General features: G+C 41.7%; 1 protein-coding gene across 1 annotated transcript; it reads left to right on the forward strand.

Moving 5' to 3' along the window:
- Positions 1-2,354: 2,354 nt before the first annotated feature.
- On the forward strand, positions 2,355-18,846 carry LOC115471235 (trefoil factor 1-like). The gene is made up of 3 exons (XM_030204939.1): positions 2,355-2,498; positions 16,226-16,366; positions 18,766-18,846. Exons 1-3 carry the CDS (start codon positions 2,417-2,419, stop codon positions 18,774-18,776), a joined length of 234 nt encoding a protein of 77 aa, XP_030060799.1. The 5' UTR covers positions 2,355-2,416; the 3' UTR covers positions 18,777-18,846.
- Positions 18,847-19,185: the final 339 nt, after the last annotated feature.

Below are 19,185 nucleotides of genomic sequence, written 5' to 3' on the forward strand. Positions count from 1 at the left end.
CCCCAAAACCCACTGTACCCACATGTAGGTGCCCCCTTCACCCATAAGGGCTATGGTAGTGGTGTAGAGTTGTGGGGAGTGGGTTTTGGGGGGGGATTTGCGGGTCTCAGCACCCAAGGTAAGGGAGCTATGCACCTGGGAGGTATTTGTATATATATTTTTTAATTTTTAGAAGTGCCCCCTAGGGTGCCCCCGGTTGGTGACCTGGCATGTCAGGGGGACCAGTGCACTACAAATGCTGGCTCCTCCCATGACCAAATGCCTTGGATTTCGCCGGGTTTGAGATCACCGGCATTTTTTTCCATTATCGCTGAAAAACAAAACCAGCCATCTCAAACCTGGTGAACTCTGGCATTTGGCCAGGCCAAACCGTATTATCGAAAGAAAAGATGGCCGGCCATCTTTTTTGATAATACGGTTCAGCCAGCTGTTTGCGGCGCCGCCAAAATAGATTGCCAGCAATCTATTTGGCCAGCCCCGTTCGATTATTCCCCTCCATGTGAAGGAGCCAAAAAAGATAACAGAATGCTAGGAATTATTAGGAAAGGAATAGAACATAAAACAAAGAATATTATAATGCCTCTCTGTATCGCTCCATGCTATGATCTCACCAACCCCCTGTTTACTAAGTTGTGTTAGTGGCTGCCATGTGGCAAAATGTCAACACAGCCCATTCAAAGTGAATGTGCTGTGTCAGCATTAGCGCACTGGCAGCCCCTAGCGCGGCTTAGTAAACAGTGGTGCTTGAGTATTGTACCCAATTCTGATCACCATATCTCAAAAAAGATATAGTGAAAATAGAAAAGGTTCAAAGAAGTGCAACCAAAATGATTAAGGAATGGAACTCCTCTCATATGAGGAAAGGCTAAAGAGGTTAGGGCTCTTCAGCTTGAAGAAGAGACAGCTGAAGGGGGATATGATTGAGGCCTACAAAATCTTGAGTGGAGTAGAATGTGTGACTTGTGAATCGATTGTTTACTCTTTCAAAAAGTACAAAGACTAGGGGACATTCAATGAAGTTACATGGTAATACTTTTAAAACGAATAGGAAAAAATATTTTTTTTTACTCATTAAGTAGTTAAGCTCTGGAACTTGTTGCTGGAGGATGGGGTACCAGCGGTTAGTGTGTCTGGGTTAAAAAAAAACATGTAAATGTATTGTGAGGTTTAATCAGATAAAATATGTATTTTGTATGCCTGATCAGCTTAAGCCTTTCCTAGACTCAAAACAACGATAGAGTTTGGGAAGTAATGAGAATTATGGTGACATATTTTCTTGCAATGTTTGTATTAAAATTTTTGAATTAAAATCTTCACTAAATTCCTAACCCCCCTTTTTTCATACTAGGGGTCTAAAGAAGCCAGTATATGTTATGATAGATTATTGTAATAGAATTATTCTTATTGGCTGTATTTTACTTAATCAGAATATTCCTGTTTAAGTTGTTGAAAATTAATAAAAATGATAAATCATTAAAAAAAACATTTGGACAAGTTCCTGAAGGAAAAGTCCATAATTTGCAATTAAGACGGACATTGGGAAAGCAACTACTTATTCCTGGGATCAGTAGCATAGAATCTTGCTATGCTTTGGGATTCTGCCAGGTATTTGTTACCTGGCTAAGCAATTGTTGGAAGTAGGATCCTGGTGTAGATCATGTAGATGGACCATTGTTCTGACCCAGTAAGGCTATTTTATGCTGTTTTATATGACTCAGTACTTTTGACAACACTCACACAGGCAAGACTCTGAACAAAAGGACTGGGTGGGAGGAAGAAGAATTTAAATTCTTGAAATGATTTTCCTGGAGAGTGAGACAGCAAAATAATTGACTTTTAACCAAGATTTCAATCCCAGCTTTGCCAGTTTTAGTTCCTACCTCTGTTGCAGGAAGCACATCTCTTACCATGACATTGGTGCTGTTCTAAGAATACTGCGATGCAGACACTACAGCACAGAAAAGAGAGCTGAAAGTGGAGTAGACTGAAGATGAGTGGGAGCGGAGGAGATTTTTTACATTTTTTTAACCACAGAGATAGTAAGTGGTAGAATGGATAAAACAGGTAGGAAGAGGGATGAAAGGAGAAAAGCGAGAAAGCAGTCATTTTGGGGTCAGAGTATGCAGTCTCCCTCCTACATTATTCTGCCAGTATTAATTGCTTAGAAGTGAGATAAGCATGACTCAGAGCAACCAAGCTGTGTGCTACCTGAAGCCAAAATAAAGACTGATAAGTTTATCTTTTACTCAGAATAACTAGGTAGAACAAGTAGCACAAGCATATCCAAAAAGCATGTCCAAGTCAATTATTATCCAAGATTATTTCCCAAATGTTGCTGAGGGTATATAAAAAAGGAGCCCTTGGGATAAATCTCCATTCATCTGTAAACTGGAAGGACTGTGGACTGCAGGCTGCAATGGAATATAAGTTGCTCTGTGTTCTGGCTATCACTCTGGTTCTAGGTTTCAGCAGCTTGGCTGAGGGCCAAGCAGCATACAGTAAGTGCATCAATTTAAAGTTTCTATTCTTGGAAACAGCTTAATGATAGATGGTGGAAGTCAGAGCTGTGCTTGGCACTGAAGGATAACTAGGTACCAAACATTGGAGTGGAGGAGTAGCATAGTGGTTAGTGCAGTGGACTTTGGTCCTGGGGAGCTGAGTTCAATTCCCACTGCAGCTCCTTGAACATAAGTAATGCCACACCGGGAAAAGACCAAAGGTCCATTGAGCCCAGCATCCTGTCTACGACAGCAGTCAATCCAGGCCAAGGGCACCTGGTGAGGTTCCCAAGGGCACTCTGGGCAAGTCACTTAACCCTCCATTGCCCCTGGTACAAAATAAGTACCTGAATATATGTAAACCCCTCCTTACCCATCTTCAAATCTCTGCTTAAAACTCACCTCTTCAATGCTGCTTTTGGCACCTAACCTTTCGAGAAATATAGTATTCCCTATCAGATTGACTCTACACTTGTCTCTAGATTGTACACCTGTCTTTTAGATTGTAAGCTCCTTGAGCAGGGACTGTCCTTCCATGTTAAATTGTACAGCACTGCGTAACCCTAGTAGCGCTTTAGAAATGTTAAGTAGTAGTAGTAAACCGCTTTGAATGTAGTTGCAAAAACCTCATAAAGGTGGTATATCAAGTCCCATTTCCCTTTCCCTTTTACTGAGAGATTGTTAATGTATTTTAGCTACAGTGCAGCCTCTCCTCTCCCAATTAATTACCAAACATGTTTGGAAATCATCTTTAAATTCATTTGAAACTGAAAAGGTAAATAGTCTTTAGCCATGATGGAAATCTATTAAATATAAGAAGATGTAAGATAAATATTGGAATATGCAACAGATTGAAGCTGATTTCTGAAAACATTGTCACAAATTATGAATCAAGAGAATCATAGAGACTCAGGATCTAAAGCAGACTCTGCAGCCTGAGGGGCCCTTTTACTAAGCTGTGGTAAAAGGGAGCCTGCGCTAGCGTCAGTGCTTGTTTTTGATGTACGCTGAGGCCCCCTTTTACCGCGGTGGGTAAGGCTGTCTTTTTCTGAAGAAAAGAAATGGCTGTGTGGTATGTGAAACACAGCACGGCCATTTTGTGGGGGATCCCTTACCACCACCCACTGATAAGGGCTCCTGCGCTAACCTGGCGGCGTGCTGCCCGATTACTGCCGGTTAAGTTCCAGTGCTACAAAAATAGGATGTATTTTTGTAGCACCTGGAAATAGTGTGCACTAGGGGTGGGATTTACCACCGGGCTCCTGTGGTAGCCCAGTAGTAGTTCTAGATTGGCACATGGTAAGCCTGTGGTGGGCTTACCGCCACTTAGTAAAAGGGCCCCTAAGAGCACAACAGTGTTTCCCTATGCTTGAGTTTTTGTCCCAGCTCTGCTGCCAACCTTCTGTGTGATCTTCACAAAGTCACTCTATCTTCGTATACTTCCTTTCTCTTCCTGAGCTCTGCCACTGACTCACTATCAGGCTCATTTTCAAAAGAGATGGACATCCATCTTTTGAATTAACGATTCAATAAAGTCTTGCGGTATGGTTCCCTGAGGAAGAATACCGAAATGGGACTGTTGGAATCAACACGCAAGCTGGAGCTTATAAGATAAGTGTATTCGTGCATTTCATGCAAGATTGCTATCTAAAGCAAACAGTGTAGTGACTGATCAAAGAGCGACAGAAAAATTGAAAAATTAAAATATTTATAAAATTGACGGGGGGGGGGGGGGGGGGGGTTTAGTCGATGATGACTTTTTTTGCGAGCAACTGATTGTTTTAAAGTGTTGCCAAATTTGTTGAGACTTTTCCCCCATATTTTCAATATAGACACTACAGTACTGCGAGTTTGGGTGGTTGAAATATCAATATTAGCAAGCAGTATTTTGTGATCTGTGTATGGTACGGTCTTCATGTAAAGCACCATGGAACCCTTTAAAAGAAGTACCAACAGGCTCATTTTCGAAAGAGATGGACATCCATCTTTTGACATAAATCTGTACTTGGACGTCCATCTCTCAGAGACGTCCAAATCTGTATAATCGAAACTCAATTTTGGACATCTCTAGTGGAAGTCCGTCGCAAGGACGTCCAAATCTGAGGGGGGCATATCGGAGGCATGGTGAAGGCAGGACTTGGGCGCTCGTAAGACTTGGATGTCTTTAAGCCATAATGGAAAAAAGCAGAGATGTCCAAGAACTAAAATTTGGACGTTTTCACCTGGACCTGTTTTTATTACGAATAAGGCACAAAAAGGTGCCCGAAATGGCTAGATGACCACTGGAGGGAATCGGGGATGACTTCCTGTTACTCCCCCAGGGGTCACTAACCTCCTCCAACCCTCAAAAAACATCTTTAAAAATATGTCGTGCCAGCCTCAGATGTCATACTCAGGTCCATGACAGCGCATGCAGGTCACTGGAGCAGTTTTAGGGGGTGCAGTGCACTTCAGACAGGTGGACCCAGGCCCATACTCCCCCTACCTGTTACATTTGTGGAGGAAACAGCGGGCCCTCTAAAACCCACCAGAAACCCTCTGTACTCACATATAGGTGCCCCCTTCACCCGTAAGGGCTATGGTAGTGGTGTACAGTTGGAGGTAGTGGGTTTTGGGGGGGGGGGGGTTGGGGGGCTCAGCACACAAGATGCTTTGTACCTGGGAGCATTTTATGAAGTCCACTGTAGTGCCCCCTAGGGTTCCTGACCGCTGTCCTGGCATGTCAGGGGGACCAGTGTACTAGACATGCTGGCTCTTCCCACATCCAAATGGCTTGCATTTGGACATTTTAGACTTGGATGTCTTTGGTTTCGAAAATCACCGAAAATCAAAGATGTCCAAATCCAAGGACATCCTTGGTATTTTTGAAACGAAAGATGGACGTCCATCTTTTTTCGAAAATGACCTTCTCCCCACCTCCAAATTTGGACGTCTTTGTAAAACGTTCAAATTCCGACTTATATGTCTCTTTCGAAAATGCCCCTCCAAGTGACTTAGTTCCTGGAGCAAAGTGGAGCTTTAGTTCATTTAAAATTTTTGAGCTTATTTCCTATTGCAGTGTGATATGTTGTAGTTCCTTCTCTGAAAACCAACATTACAGGTATCAGAATTCATCAAGAGTGTCAGTCAGAACTAGTTTACAGCTTCTTTCCAAAAATCTGGTCATGTGCAGCTCTGAAACCTTTGTTTTTAATTGCATAAGGAATCACAAATCTAGATGTTTTATCTTTCATGAGAATATCCCATTATTCATGAAATCTGCTAACTAAGGAACATAGGTGTTTACTTGCTTTTATAGAATACTAGCATAACAGTGAAAATACGCACCTAGAAGCAAGGCTGGTCTTAGCAAGTGCGGGGCCCTGTGCAGACCAATTTGATGGGGCCCCATCCTAGCCCCACCTTACCCTAGCTCCACCCCTCCGAGCTCCAGGGCCCCCTCCCTCTGAGCTCCAGGGCCGGCCACCCCTCCCTCTGAGCTCCAGGGCCGCCACCCCTCCCTCTGAGCTCCCTCCGAGCTCCAGGACCATCCTCCCTCCCTCCCTCCCTCTGAGCTCCAGGGCCCCCTCCCTCCCTCTGAGCTTCAAGGGCCCTTCCCTCCCTCCCAGCTCCAAGACCCCCCTCCCTCCCAGCTCCAAGGTTTCCCTCCCTCTGAGGCCTCCCTCCGAGCTCCAGGGGCCTCCTACCCTCCCTCCGAATTTTAAAAATCATCTTACCTTGTCGTGTTACAGCGGCAGGCAGCAGCAGTGAAAAGCGTGCGAGCTAGATGCTTCAGGAGCCTTTCTTTCTCTCTCTCAGTTCTGGTCCCGACTCCCGCCCTTATTTCCTGTTTCCGCAAAGGCGGGATGGTGGGACCAGAGCTGAGAGAGGGAAGAGGAGGCTCCTGAAGCGCCAAGCAGCTCGCACGCTTTTCACTGCTGCCGCCTGCTGCTGTAACCCCAACGAGGTAACTAAGATGACTTTTAATTAATTTATTTATTTAACACATGTATACCCCACATTTTCCCACTAGTTGCAGGCTCAATGTGGCTTACACAATACCGTAGGGCAGACTACAGTTCAGTAAAATACAGTTAAACTGAGTGCCTGAGTGATGTTACTTAAAGCAAGAGCACACCTGAGAGTGGATAAACAAGTGTGGAAAATACACAGTAAGTTTCCCCCCCCCCCCCCCCCCCCCTTTTGCAGAAGTTTGACAGCTAGAGCCTAGAAACATCTTTCAGATCATCTCTTCACTTTTTATAACTACACCTGCCTTCCACCAGCTGGATCCTACCTACCAGGAAAACAAATCTCTTCCATCCTGACCTGAGCACCACTGTTGTACCTGCACAAGGCACAATTTTTGGCCTGGTATAGGTCAGGACTACTAAACCCCATAGTCAGGACACACATTAAAACTTCAGAGGGAGGGGGACTGGAACTCGGGAGGTTGGGGCGGAGTTCAGGCGCGCCACGTGGGGCCCCCTTGAACGCGAGGCCCTATGCGGTCACCTCGCCCTAAGACCGGCCCTGCCTATAAGTTAGGTGTGAGCACGTAAGGCAGCATTAGTGTTGGATTATTTGTAGTAAATAATTAGCAGATTTTAGTACACACAGCTTCAGCTTTAGAAATGTTAATTTCTTTCTTCATCTCTCTCTCATTCACCCCTGAATAATTCACTGCTGAGTCACTTTAAAGTTGAAGTAACAAAACATCTGTTTACTCACAGTTTGTAGTTAGATTATAATCAGACAGGCTTATATATACATATTACTATACATTTGTATTATCAGCTCCTTCCATGTGCTTAGATGGTAATGGATGCTCACACCACCATAGATCCTCTCAGGTTAGGAGAGATCATGAGCTCCATGTGCTCCATGTGCTGCATCTGCTGCATCTGCTGTGTCTAACCCCCACAGGAAGTTGCATAGCTGTGTGACCTCTCTAAGTAATTCACATCAGAGGTCACAGAGTAATCACAGAGAAATAATAGGTGACAGGCAATGCATGTAAAAATACAATTACATTCCAACAAACCCCTTCTCATGCATAACTGTCATGCAATTATTTATTCATACAAAGTCCAAGCTTTATACGCAGATTCACAAAATGTTCTCTGGGTAACGGTTTGGTCATGATGTCAGCTGTCATCTCACTGGTGTGACAATAGTGTAGACTGATGACCCCTTCTTTTGCCAACTCTCGCACGTTGTGGTATTTCGTTGCGATGTGCTTGGTGCGTGACTGAACCTTGTCATTCTGTGACAGTCGGATGCAGCTCTGATTATCTTCCATTATCTGGATTGGTCTCTGTTCAGCTATTCCAAAATCCAGCATAAGTTTTTCAATCCACATCAGTTCTCTGCACGCTTCCGATACAGCCACATATTCAGCTTCTGTAGAAGACAAACTCACAATACTTTGTTTATGACTGGCCCATGAAATTTGTACATTTCCATACATAAACACATATCCACTTGTGGATTTATAATCAGAATGATCCCCTGCCCAATCTGAATCACAGTAACATATTAGTTTTGGATTACTATTGGCTGAAATCTTTAATTTACAATCAATGGTACCCTTTAAATACCTTACCATCCTTTTAACTGCAGTCCAATCTGATTTGGTAGGTGAGCTGACCCTTCTGCTCAAAATTCCTACTGCATTTGCTATATCAGCCCTGTATGTGGTAGCTAGATATAAAAGCTTACCTATGGCTGATCTATATTGGATGTTATCTGGTAAAGGTTCTCTTACTGTTTCATCCTTCAGAAAATCAGTGATCATGGGAGTGCTTACAACTTGGGCATCTTGCATACCTAAACTTTCAATAAGCTCATTTATTTTCTGCTTCTGGCTTAGAAGATAAGAACCATCATTTTGTTTCTCAATTTCTATACCAAGATAGTATGACACATTACCAAGTTCTTTTATCTCAACATTGAGGTTTAAATATTTTACAATGTCCTTGTACTCTTGCTCACTTTTGCTTGCAATGAGCAGATCATCAACAAAAGCCAAAATGTATGCATATTGTCCATTTGTGCACCTAGTGTACAAGCATTTATCTGCTTCACCTTGCTTAAATCCTAAATTTGTCAATATTTCATGCAATTTGTCATTCCAACATTTTGCACTTTGCTTTAATCCATAAAGACCTTTGTTTAATTTACACACTAGCTGTCTTTGTTTTGTATTTATGAAACCTGTTGGTTGTTCCATGTACAAGTCTTCAGTTATATCTCCGTGAAGAAACGCTGTTTTCACATCAATGTGGTTGACTTGCATGCCTTTTGAGACTGCAATGCTCAGAAGTGTTCTGATTGTCGTGTGTTTCACTACAGGTGCAAACACTTCATCAAAATCTTCTCCATATTTTTGAAGATATCCCTTTGCCACTAATCTGGCTTTATACCTCTCCACTTTTCCTTGTGCATTCCTTTTTAACTTGAATACCCATTTGCATCCTATAGCTTCTTGCCAGGAGGTAATTTTGTAAGAATCCAAGTATTATTTTATCCAATGCATCAATTTCTTCTTGTGCAGCTTTATGCCATTCAGCAGCTTCTTCTGCTGGCATTTTCTCAATCTCATCCCATGTTAAGGGCTCTTGAGCTTCTGCTGACTTTGTTAGGTAAGACAGTCTTGGGGGTGGAACACCTTTGTTTTCCCTGGATGAGCGTCTGACAACAGGTTGGTCTGACCTTTCCGCATCCTCTAAATCTGAGAGTCCTTCTCCAATTGATTCCCCTTCTCCAACTGTACTGTCTTCTTCAATGATCCTTTCTGTGTCTGCTTCCTCTGCCTGTTCCTCGTTAGATACAGGTGAGTTGCTTTCAGACATCTGCCTTGGTATGGCATTTATATACACTGGCATGTCTATTATGGTTCTAGTTTCATATTCTGGATGATAAGGCTCATCTGGGATAATCCAGCCTTTATCAACCCTTTTGTTTTCATCAAAATATGTAACATGTCTTATGCCAACAATGCCAGTTTTCAGATTCAAAATTCTATATCCTTTGTGTCCTGGAGCATAGCCAACTAAAATGCCCCTTTCTGTTGTGGAATCCAGCTTATGCCTTCTTTGCTTTGGTTCATGAGCATATGCTGTACTTCCAAATGTTCTTATGTGTGACAGGTTTGGCTTCCTACCATGCCATGTCTCATGTGGTGTGCGCTCAGCGCCTTTAGTTGGCATTCTGTTTTGTAGGTACACTGCTGTGAGAATGGCTTCCCCCCATAGTCTTTTAGGGAGATTGCTATCTGACAGCATACATCTGGTCATTTCCACAAGTGACCTAAATTTTCTCTCTGCAACAGAATTTTGCTCTGGTGTATAAGCTACTGTTGTGATATGCTGAATGCCTTCTTGTTCTAGAAATGTGCGCATGCTTTGTGAAGTGAACTCACCACCATTGTCGGTCTGAAGAACCTTTGGTTTTCTTTCAAATTTATTGCTCACCATGGCTACGTATTTCTTCAGCATGTCTGTGACTTGACTTTTCTCTTTCAGCAAATAGGCCACACAATATCTAGAGAAATCATCCAAGAATATTAGCACAAATCTGTTATTTCCCAATGATGGGATATTAAACGGTCCACATAAGTCACTGTGTATTAAGTCCAGCACTTTATTACTCCTATTTCCTGTGTATGCAGGAAATGAGGGTCTCACACCTTTTTGAGTAACACAGTCTATGCATTTCTCCATTTTACCAGCATCTGCACTTATCTGAATGCCGGTGGCCAGTTGCTTACTGTAAAGATCCTGGATCACCTTAGAATCACGATGTCCCAGGCGGCTGTGCCAGATTTCCAGACTACATTTACCATCATTCTTCCTTACTTGCGCCATATGTGAGGCTTCACCTGAAATGTTCAGCTTATAAACATCATTATGCATAAAAGCTTCAGCATACACTTCATCATTTTTAGAGATTGTGCACTTACTGTTTTCAAAATGAATCGCAAATCCCTTCTTATCTAATGTAGATACACTAAGCATATTGCAAACTGCTTGGGGAATATACAAGACATCACTTACAGGAATTTCTTTAACTTCATTAGACACTTTGCATTTTAAGAATCCAATACCTTTTGCTTGGATCTTAGCAGTCCCTGCGTTTGCAGTTTTAAGAATACCTTCCTCTGGACACATTTCCTGAAAGAAATTCTTACAATTGGTTAAATGGCATGTGCTCCCCGAATCCAAAATCCAAGTACTTTCATTTGAATTATTATTTACCATAGTCAAAGATTTTTCTGCCATTAGAAAGCCCTTGTGTTTATCTTTGTCCTTCATACATTTCCTGGTTTGAAAATTCTTTAGTTCCATTGGCTTAGGTGAGCTAGAGGGAGTGTTTTGTGTTTCCTTACACCATTTAGATACATGTCCCTCCTTTCCACATGAGTAGCAAATCAGCTTGCCCTTGGGTGGAGTTTTCCCATAGCTCCGCCTTCCTCTGTTCTTTGCCAAGAAATTTGTTTCATTTCTCTCTGACTGACTTTGAGAACACATCTCCTCAGAATCATTTATTATGCATTCCTGCCTTAGTTTTGATGTTGTCTGTTCAAAAGATTGCCCTTCAATGGCCTCATTTACAGACCTAAAAACATCAAACTTCTTTGATAGTGAGGTAAAAAGAAATGCTCTTTTCAATGCATCACACATGGGAATTCCAGAAAGTTCTAATTTTTGAAATGAAGACATAAGATGCATAATGTGATCATTACATTTACTTTTATCCCTTAATTTGGTTTCATTCAACTCTGCCAACCAAATTGGTTGCTGCTTTGCATATGTAGTTGCATACATAGTTCTCAGTTTATATAAAATGTCCTTTGGTGTATCTTTTCCCTCCACTAATATGGCTTGTTTCTCTGAGAGAGCTTCCAAAAGCATGCACTTCACATAATAGTTTGCATTGTCCCATTCAGCCATATTTTCAGCTGTTCTGTCTTGGTCTAAGCATATATTTAATCCTTTTGCTCGAAGGAGACATATGAATCTTAGTTCCCACTGCCGATAATTAAACTCAGTTAATCTAGGCACCTTGAGAGAATAGAAAAATGGTGAATTTCTTCCCTCAGCCATTTTCTTAGCCTTCTGTCTGCTGTGTGGGGGGAGAGAGAGACAGACTGAATTTTTCCTTTAAAACTTAAGAGAAAAAATGTGGCCTTTTTTTCTGCCTGGTAATATTTCTCTTCTTTTTCAATTCCTGAGCCCTGGGCCCATAACCCTTTTGTTGGATTATTTGTAGTAAATAATTAGCAGATTTTAGTACACACAGCTTCAGCTTTAGAAATGTTAATTTCTTTCTTCATCTCTCTCTCATTCACCCCTGAATAATTCACTGCTGAGTCACTTTAAAGTTGAAGTAACAAAACATCTGTTTACTCACAGTTTGTAGTTAGATTATAATCAGACAGGCTTATATATACATATTACTATACATTTGTATTATCAGCTCCTTCCATGTGCTTAGATGGTAATGGATGCTCACACCACCATAGATCCTCTCAGGTTAGGAGAGATCATGAGCTCCATGTGCTCCATGTGCTGCATCTGCTGCATCTGCTGTGTCTAACCCCCACAGGAAGTTGCATAGCTGTGTGACCTCTCTAAGTAATTCACATCAGAGGTCACAGAGTAATCACAGAGAAATAATAGGTGACAGGCAATGCATGTAAAAATACAATTACATTCCAACAATTAGAGCTGGCATAAGTGTGTGGGCCTGAGTGCTGAAGATATGCACATAACACTTATACAAAAGCACTATACCTCCCTTTTCCTGCTAGCCATTTATCTCCCTATGGCCCCTTGTATCTTTCTGGCTTTACTGTCACCTTTTCTACTTGTTTGGGCAACTTAAGATCATCAGATACGACCTAGTCCTGCTCTTCTTTTGTACACAGAAATATGTCATCCCTTATACTGTACTGCTCCATTCGGGTTTTGCAGCCCAAATACATATCCCTGCATTTTTTTTAGCATTAAATCTTAGCTGCTAAATTCTTCAAGCTTCGTTAGATCCTTCCCCATGTTATCCACACAGTCAGGAGTGTCTACTCTATTGCAAATTTTGGTGTTATCCACAAATAGCCATAACTTACTAGACAGCTCTTCTGCAATATTACTTACAAAAATATTAAAAAGAACCAAACCAAAAACTGATCCATGTGGTACACCACTTGTAATATTCCTTTTCTCATAATAAACTCCATTTATCTCTACCCTTTGTCATCTTTCACTCAACCAGTTTCTAATCCAGTCAGTCTAGTTAGGGCCCATACTGAGGACACTCAGTTTAGTTATAAGTTACTTATGTGGAACCGTGTTAAAAGCTATGCTAAAATCTAAGTTCACCACATCTAGCACTGTTCCATGATCCAATTAGATTCATCTGACAAGGCCTGCCTCTAGTAGAAATGCACTATCCTCTGTGTTAGAAACATTGATTTAATTACTTTACTCAACATAGAGGTCAGACTAACCAGCCTGTTATTCCCAACATCCTCCTTACTCCCCCTTTTGTGGAGAGGGACCATATCCACCCTTCTTCACCCCTTTGGAATCACTACCAACTCTAAAGAAGCACTGAAAAAGTTAGGGTGTAGACACTAGAACTTCCCTAAACTCCTTCAGTCCTTCAGATGTATTCCATCTGGCCCCATAGCTTTGTCTACCTTTAGTTTAGCTAGCTCCTCACAAACACAATCTTCTGAAAATCATTTAAGGTCTACTACACTTTCATTCCTATTTGTTCTTGTCTTTTATGGTCCTACTTCTGGACCTTTATCTGTGAACACAAAACAGAAATATCTGTTAAGCAATTCCTCTTATCATTATCATTTTCGACGTATTCATTTCCCTTCACCCTTGAGCCTCAGAATGCCACTTTTTCACCCCTCCTATCACTTACATATCTAAAAAATGTCTTCTTCCCTCTCCCCCCACTTTGCCGTATTGACTACTTTTTCTTTTATTTCCATCTTTGCTTTCTTGACTACTACTTTTCTAAGTATTGTTGCCTATCTTCTATTTTCTATGATCTCATGTAGTTTATGAAGGGTAACCTCTTTTTCCTTACTTTTTCAGTTACTTCTTTTGAGAACAAAAGTGACCTTCTTTTCATTTTCCTTTTATTTACTTTCATAACAAAACCTTTGTCACCCTCAAAATAGCTCTTTTCAGTTTTGCACACTGCACTTCCACTCAGGGGCATAGCTAGGTGGGGCCACAGGAGCCTGGGCCCCTGCAAATTTCATCTGGGCCCCTGGGTTGCTGGTGGGGGTCCCTAACCACCACCAGCCAAAGCCTTCTTCAGTGCCGGTCTCCAGTGCAGCCGCATTCGCTACCCTGCTCTTTCTTCTTGCTGACATCCTGTGCATGCTCCTTTATGTGAAACTGAGCAGTTTCATGTAAAGGAGCATGCATCTATCCCCATCCAGCTCACAAGTGAATTCTTTCAAAAAGGTGGTAAATAAATCCTAAACTGGTTCTAAACTGGTTCAAAGACTTCCTGACCACAAGATCATACCAAGTAACATCTAACTTGACTACATCAGCCCCATGGATACCTGAATGTGGAGTCCCTCAAGGATCTCCCCTCTCACCAGCCCTCTTTATCCTAATGATGACACCCTTAGCCAAGTTACTATCCAATCAAAACCTCAACCCATATATATACGCAGATGATGTCACGATATACATCCCGTTCAGACATGACTTAAAGGAAATCACCAATGACATCAACCAAAGCTTCCAAATCATGCACTCATGGGCGGATGCATTTCAATTGAAACTTAATGCAGAAAAAACTCAATGTCTTATACTTACATCGCAACATAATACAAGCAAATTCACCACAATAACCACACCAAACTTTTCCCTTCCCGTCTCAGACACCCTGAAAATTCTCGGAGTTACCATAGATCGAAATCTAACACTAGAAAATCATGTAAAAAACACAACCAAGAAGATGTTCTATTCAATGTGGAAGCTTAAGAGAGTAAGACCTTTTTTCCCAAGGACCATTTTCCGCAACCTGGTACAGTCAATGGTGCTGAGTCACCTAGATTACCGCAATGCACTCTACGCTGGTTGTAAAGAGCAAATCATGAAAAATCTTCAAACAGCCCAGAACACCGCCGCTAGACTCATATTTGGGAAAGCAAAGTATGAAATCGCAAAACCCCTAAGAGAAAAGCTACACTGGCTTCCACTTAAAGAACGTATCGTGTTCAAGGTCTCCACTCTAGTTCATAAAATCATTCACGGAGAAGCCCTGGCATACATGTCAGACCTGATCGACTTACCACCCAGGAACGCTAAAACATCATCCCGCACATTCCTCAAGCTTCACTTCCCCAACTGTAAAAGACTAAAATACAAACTAACACATGCGTCCAGCTTTTCCTACCTAGGCACGCAGATGTGGAACGCATTACCACTTAACCTAAAAACGATTTACGAATTAACTAACTTTCGTAAATTCCTGAAGACCCCCCTCTTCAACAAGGCATACCACAATGAGCAACAATTATAATCGCAACATATTGATTCTGTACCTTACATTCTAAACTGATTTCTTCCAAGATTTGCTCGCATAACTGTTTAATTCTATTACACTTTTTTTTTTAATGTTCTCAATGTAATACCAATTTGTATTCTTCTCACTCTGGAATGGCGAATGCCATAACTGAGCATTGTAAGCCACATTGAGCCTGCAAATAGGTGGGAAAATGTGGGAAACAAATGCAACAAATAAATAAATAAATAATAAATAAACTCCTTGAGATATTCCCCCATCCTGACACAGTTAGATTATTTTTGAAGTCTAGAATCTTCACTTTTGAATAAAACTTAGCCATGTGAATTTTAATATTGAACCACACCATCCAGTAATCACTGGATGCCAGAAGATCACTCACAATAACATCAGAAACCCCCCTCCCCCCTTTGTAATCAGTAGGTCCAGCGTGGTCATATCCTGTATGAGTTCCATTATCAACTTCTGGTACAGTTGTCCCTGTAGAGGATCCAGGATCTCCCTACTTCTAGATGACCTCGCGACAGGGATGCCTCAATCAACATCTGGCATATTGAAATCACCTTTCATAGATATATTGGGCTCAATATTTAGCACTATTTCACCGACCAGGAACAGCTCCTGGACAGTTAAATAACGCTTAGCCGGCTAATCGCTTATATTTAGCAAGAGCTAGCCGGTTATCTTTGCTGAATATTAGTACTTAGTGGCTAGCCATCTATCTGTGAATATTCAAGCGCTGGCCGGCTAAGTTTAGCGGGCAAATCGAACCGCATAAATAATAGTCCTATATTTGCCCGCTATTAACTTAACCGGCCAGCGCTAAATATTCACATAGCCAGTTAAGCTGGAGTTGTCCAACCCCACCCCCCCCCCCCCCAGATAGTCAATGCCGGTTACCAGAAAGGGCCCGACAATTGAATATCTGGGGTCAACGCCGCTAGTGGCAGCTAATTACGCTGCCTGCCGTTGGCTGAGTATCGGTGAGATTGTGAATACCTTCAATTAAATCTCTGCCCACTTCTGTCTGTGAAGGAGGCTTGTATATCACACCTGTCTAAATAGATTTTGCACTCCCTCTTTCAAGATTTACCCCATAGTGTCTGTTTTTTACTCCATCACAGATCTGTTCAAATTTGAAAGTGTTTCATAATGGTAACATAAACTGTTTTCTTGAACAGTGGAAAAACAATGTTCACAGTCACCTAAGCAGCGAGAAAATTGTGGCCAAGCGGGCATCTCAGCTACTGAATGCTACGACAAAGGATGCTGCTTTGACAACAGTGTACCTGAAACCATCTGGTGTTTCCATCCACAAAATGGTAATGTAATTGCTATAAAGTCTACAGGGGGGGTGGATCTGGATTGTTAGACAGGAGGGCAACTTGAGGGATGATAACTTTCCTGTTAGAAAAGCTCAAGGGTCCTTTTACTAAAGTGCGCTTAAAAATGGGCTGCGCTAGTGTAGACGCATGGTTGGGGCGCATGCAAATCCATTTTTCAGTGTGCCTGTAAAAAAGGCCTTTTTTATATTTTTGCTGAAAATGGATGTGCGGCAAAATAAAAATTGGCGCCTGTCCATTTTGGGTCTGAAACCTTACTTCCAGCCATTGACTTAGCGGTAAGGTTTCACGTGGTAACCGGGCGGTAATCATCTACACGCATAGAATGATGATTACCGATCGATTTCTGCCATGTGCCAGAAAATAAAAATTATTTTCCGTCGCGCGTAGCGGACATGCGTCAAAAATGAAATTACCACAAGGGCCACATGGTAGCTGGGCTGTAACTCAAAATTGATGCATGTTGGGCATGCGTAGGCGCCTTCGCGGCTTAGTAAAAGGGCCCCTCAGTCAGTAATGCTCCTGACAGGATTGGCACTTATCTTCCCTCTTCACCAGCATTTGGAGTATTGTGCCACTTGACCATTTTTTATTCTAATCTCACAATATCTAAATTAAGTCTTAATCAAAAATTCCCGTTGAAAACTTTCCATCTAATTATATTTGAGGAGGAAAAGACTTCAGATGCCAATTTCTTTGCAAATTAATCGCAAAACACACACAATATCACTCATAAAAACTTCCTCCTTCCTATTTATTCCAATATAATTAAAAAACATTTTTTTGCTGTTCTTAATTTTTTTTAATAGAACGATCTCAACCTCCCCCCCCCCCCCCAAAAAAAAAAAAAAAAAACCAATATACTAGAGGTGGGCCATTTTATGGAGGTGAAACCCAGATTAGGTGTTTTCCAGAGAAGCAGAGGGTGGCAAAGACTATGGTTGCCTCATCAAAAGCGGATCCATTTCTAATATACGTCACTTGAAAAGATACTAAATTGAATCATTTATGAATAAAGAATCTAAGCATAGAACTACTTAAGTCTCTATGCAAACTTTACTGAACAAAAATGATCTATTTATTTTTATACATTTAATAGGAACCTTAAAAGACATGTTAGATATTAATTTGATGAGGAGAACAGATCAAGGTGTTATAGTTGGACACCAGGGTTCTAGTTCTGTATCATACACAGTCTGACTTTGAGCAACTCACTTTAATCCCCATGCCTCATTTCTAATAATCTGCCTCTAAGGGGGGCAGTTATCACACTGTGTTTGAACACTAACACCCATATTATTTGACCTTTAATACATGTTAAAGAGCTGTATTGCTAGTTTTGGTGCCCTGCAATACATAGTAATGATATGCAAAACATGCAAATGCATGTAATGTAGCTCATTACTATGTGAATATTATAACACAGTTTACAGCCAAACTCCAGCAAAATCTGTTTGTTTGTTTTTTACTGCCTGGTAACTTTGCACCACAACCCGCAGCCCCGATGCTCCCAAGTATATCTTAAAGTGGCCAATAACCATACTAAACAGGTGATGTCAGAGTACGTCCTCCAAGCACAAACCCCCTTTAGCATCCCCCTAACTAGAACTCCCCCAACTTGAAGGGTGCCTCCTATTGCAGAAGTCCCCCAGGAGATTCCCCTCCACCCCAGGCTGTGAACTCTCAAAAGGTCTCCCCATCCTGAAGGCTCTCCTGGGTTTACATTTATAAAATTCCTGGTCCCTAGTGATCAAGGCAGGAGCAATTCCCAGTCATTCCTGCCCTTGCTGGTGCCATCATTCAAAATGCTGCCGGCAACTCCTTAGGGGCATGTTTATGTATAAAGGCTTTACATGGAAACATGAAGCCCTAGTGCTATTACCGCAAGACTAACGCTAGAGGTGGCTGGTGCTATTTTGAATGATGGCACCAGAAAGGACAGGAGTGATTGGGGATCACTTCTTCTTGGACCCCTAGGAACTAAGTTTTTTATATAGGGTGGGAGAGGGGGGCTTTGGGAGGGTCTTCTAGTATGTGTTGGGGAACTTCCAGGGTGGGTTTTCCAAGAGGGGGCACCCTTCAGGTTAGGGGTATTCTGATTGGGGGAATATAGAGGGAGGCTTGATTTGGGGGTGGGGGCACTAGATGAGGTTTGTGCTGGGGGGCACTCTGGCCATGCCTATTTAGTACGGTTGCTGTCCTCTTTAAGCTATGCCCAGGAGCATTAGGCCATGGCTTGACTGCCCAATGCTCAATGCCCCTAAGACAATGGACTAACACTGCTATGGGCAAAACACATTTTGACATTTAAATGCATGCTTGTTCATTTAGATTTTGTATCGAAACCTAACTTATGAATATTTATTTTTCATTTACAGAATGTCTGTGATAAACTCCGATCCTGGTTTTGCCTTTGGAATGTCTCACCCATGAGAATAAAGTTGCCTGTATGCTTCCCATGCTCTATGCTTTATGTTTCTCTTGAGTATTTGGCTACCTTAGGACTATATTCTGTTCAAGGAAATGTTTTGCAATTTGTGTTACAAAATTGGAATTATTAATACCAGGTATCTGACTAATCTAATAATAATTTTTTTAAAACAGTTAAATAGTCTTTTTTCTTTTATCGTGAAGAATTTTTGTTTCTGGAAAAGATTTGACCTGAGCACTGTCAGCTTAGGAGTGCTAAAGTGAAAGGGCCCGATATTCAGCTGCTGGTGATCAGCATTATCCCTGGAAATTCAATGCCGGGCCATGTCATGGCTCCAGGATTGAATTTCCAGGTATACAGAGCTGGT

This window comes from Microcaecilia unicolor, chromosome 5 (genome assembly GCF_901765095.1).
Source record: "Microcaecilia unicolor chromosome 5, aMicUni1.1, whole genome shotgun sequence".
In the NCBI taxonomy this organism is placed as follows: Eukaryota; Metazoa; Chordata; class Amphibia; order Gymnophiona; family Siphonopidae; genus Microcaecilia; species Microcaecilia unicolor.

Coding starts and splice junctions, on each gene's coding strand:
- LOC115471235 (XM_030204939.1), top strand. CDS start 2,417: ATGGAATATAAGTTGCTCTGTGTTCTGGCTATCACTCTGGTTCTAGGT. Junction 2,499..16,225: donor TGAGGGCCAAGCAGCATACA/GTAAGTGCATCA, acceptor TTTCTTGAACAG/TGGAAAAACAATGTTCACAG.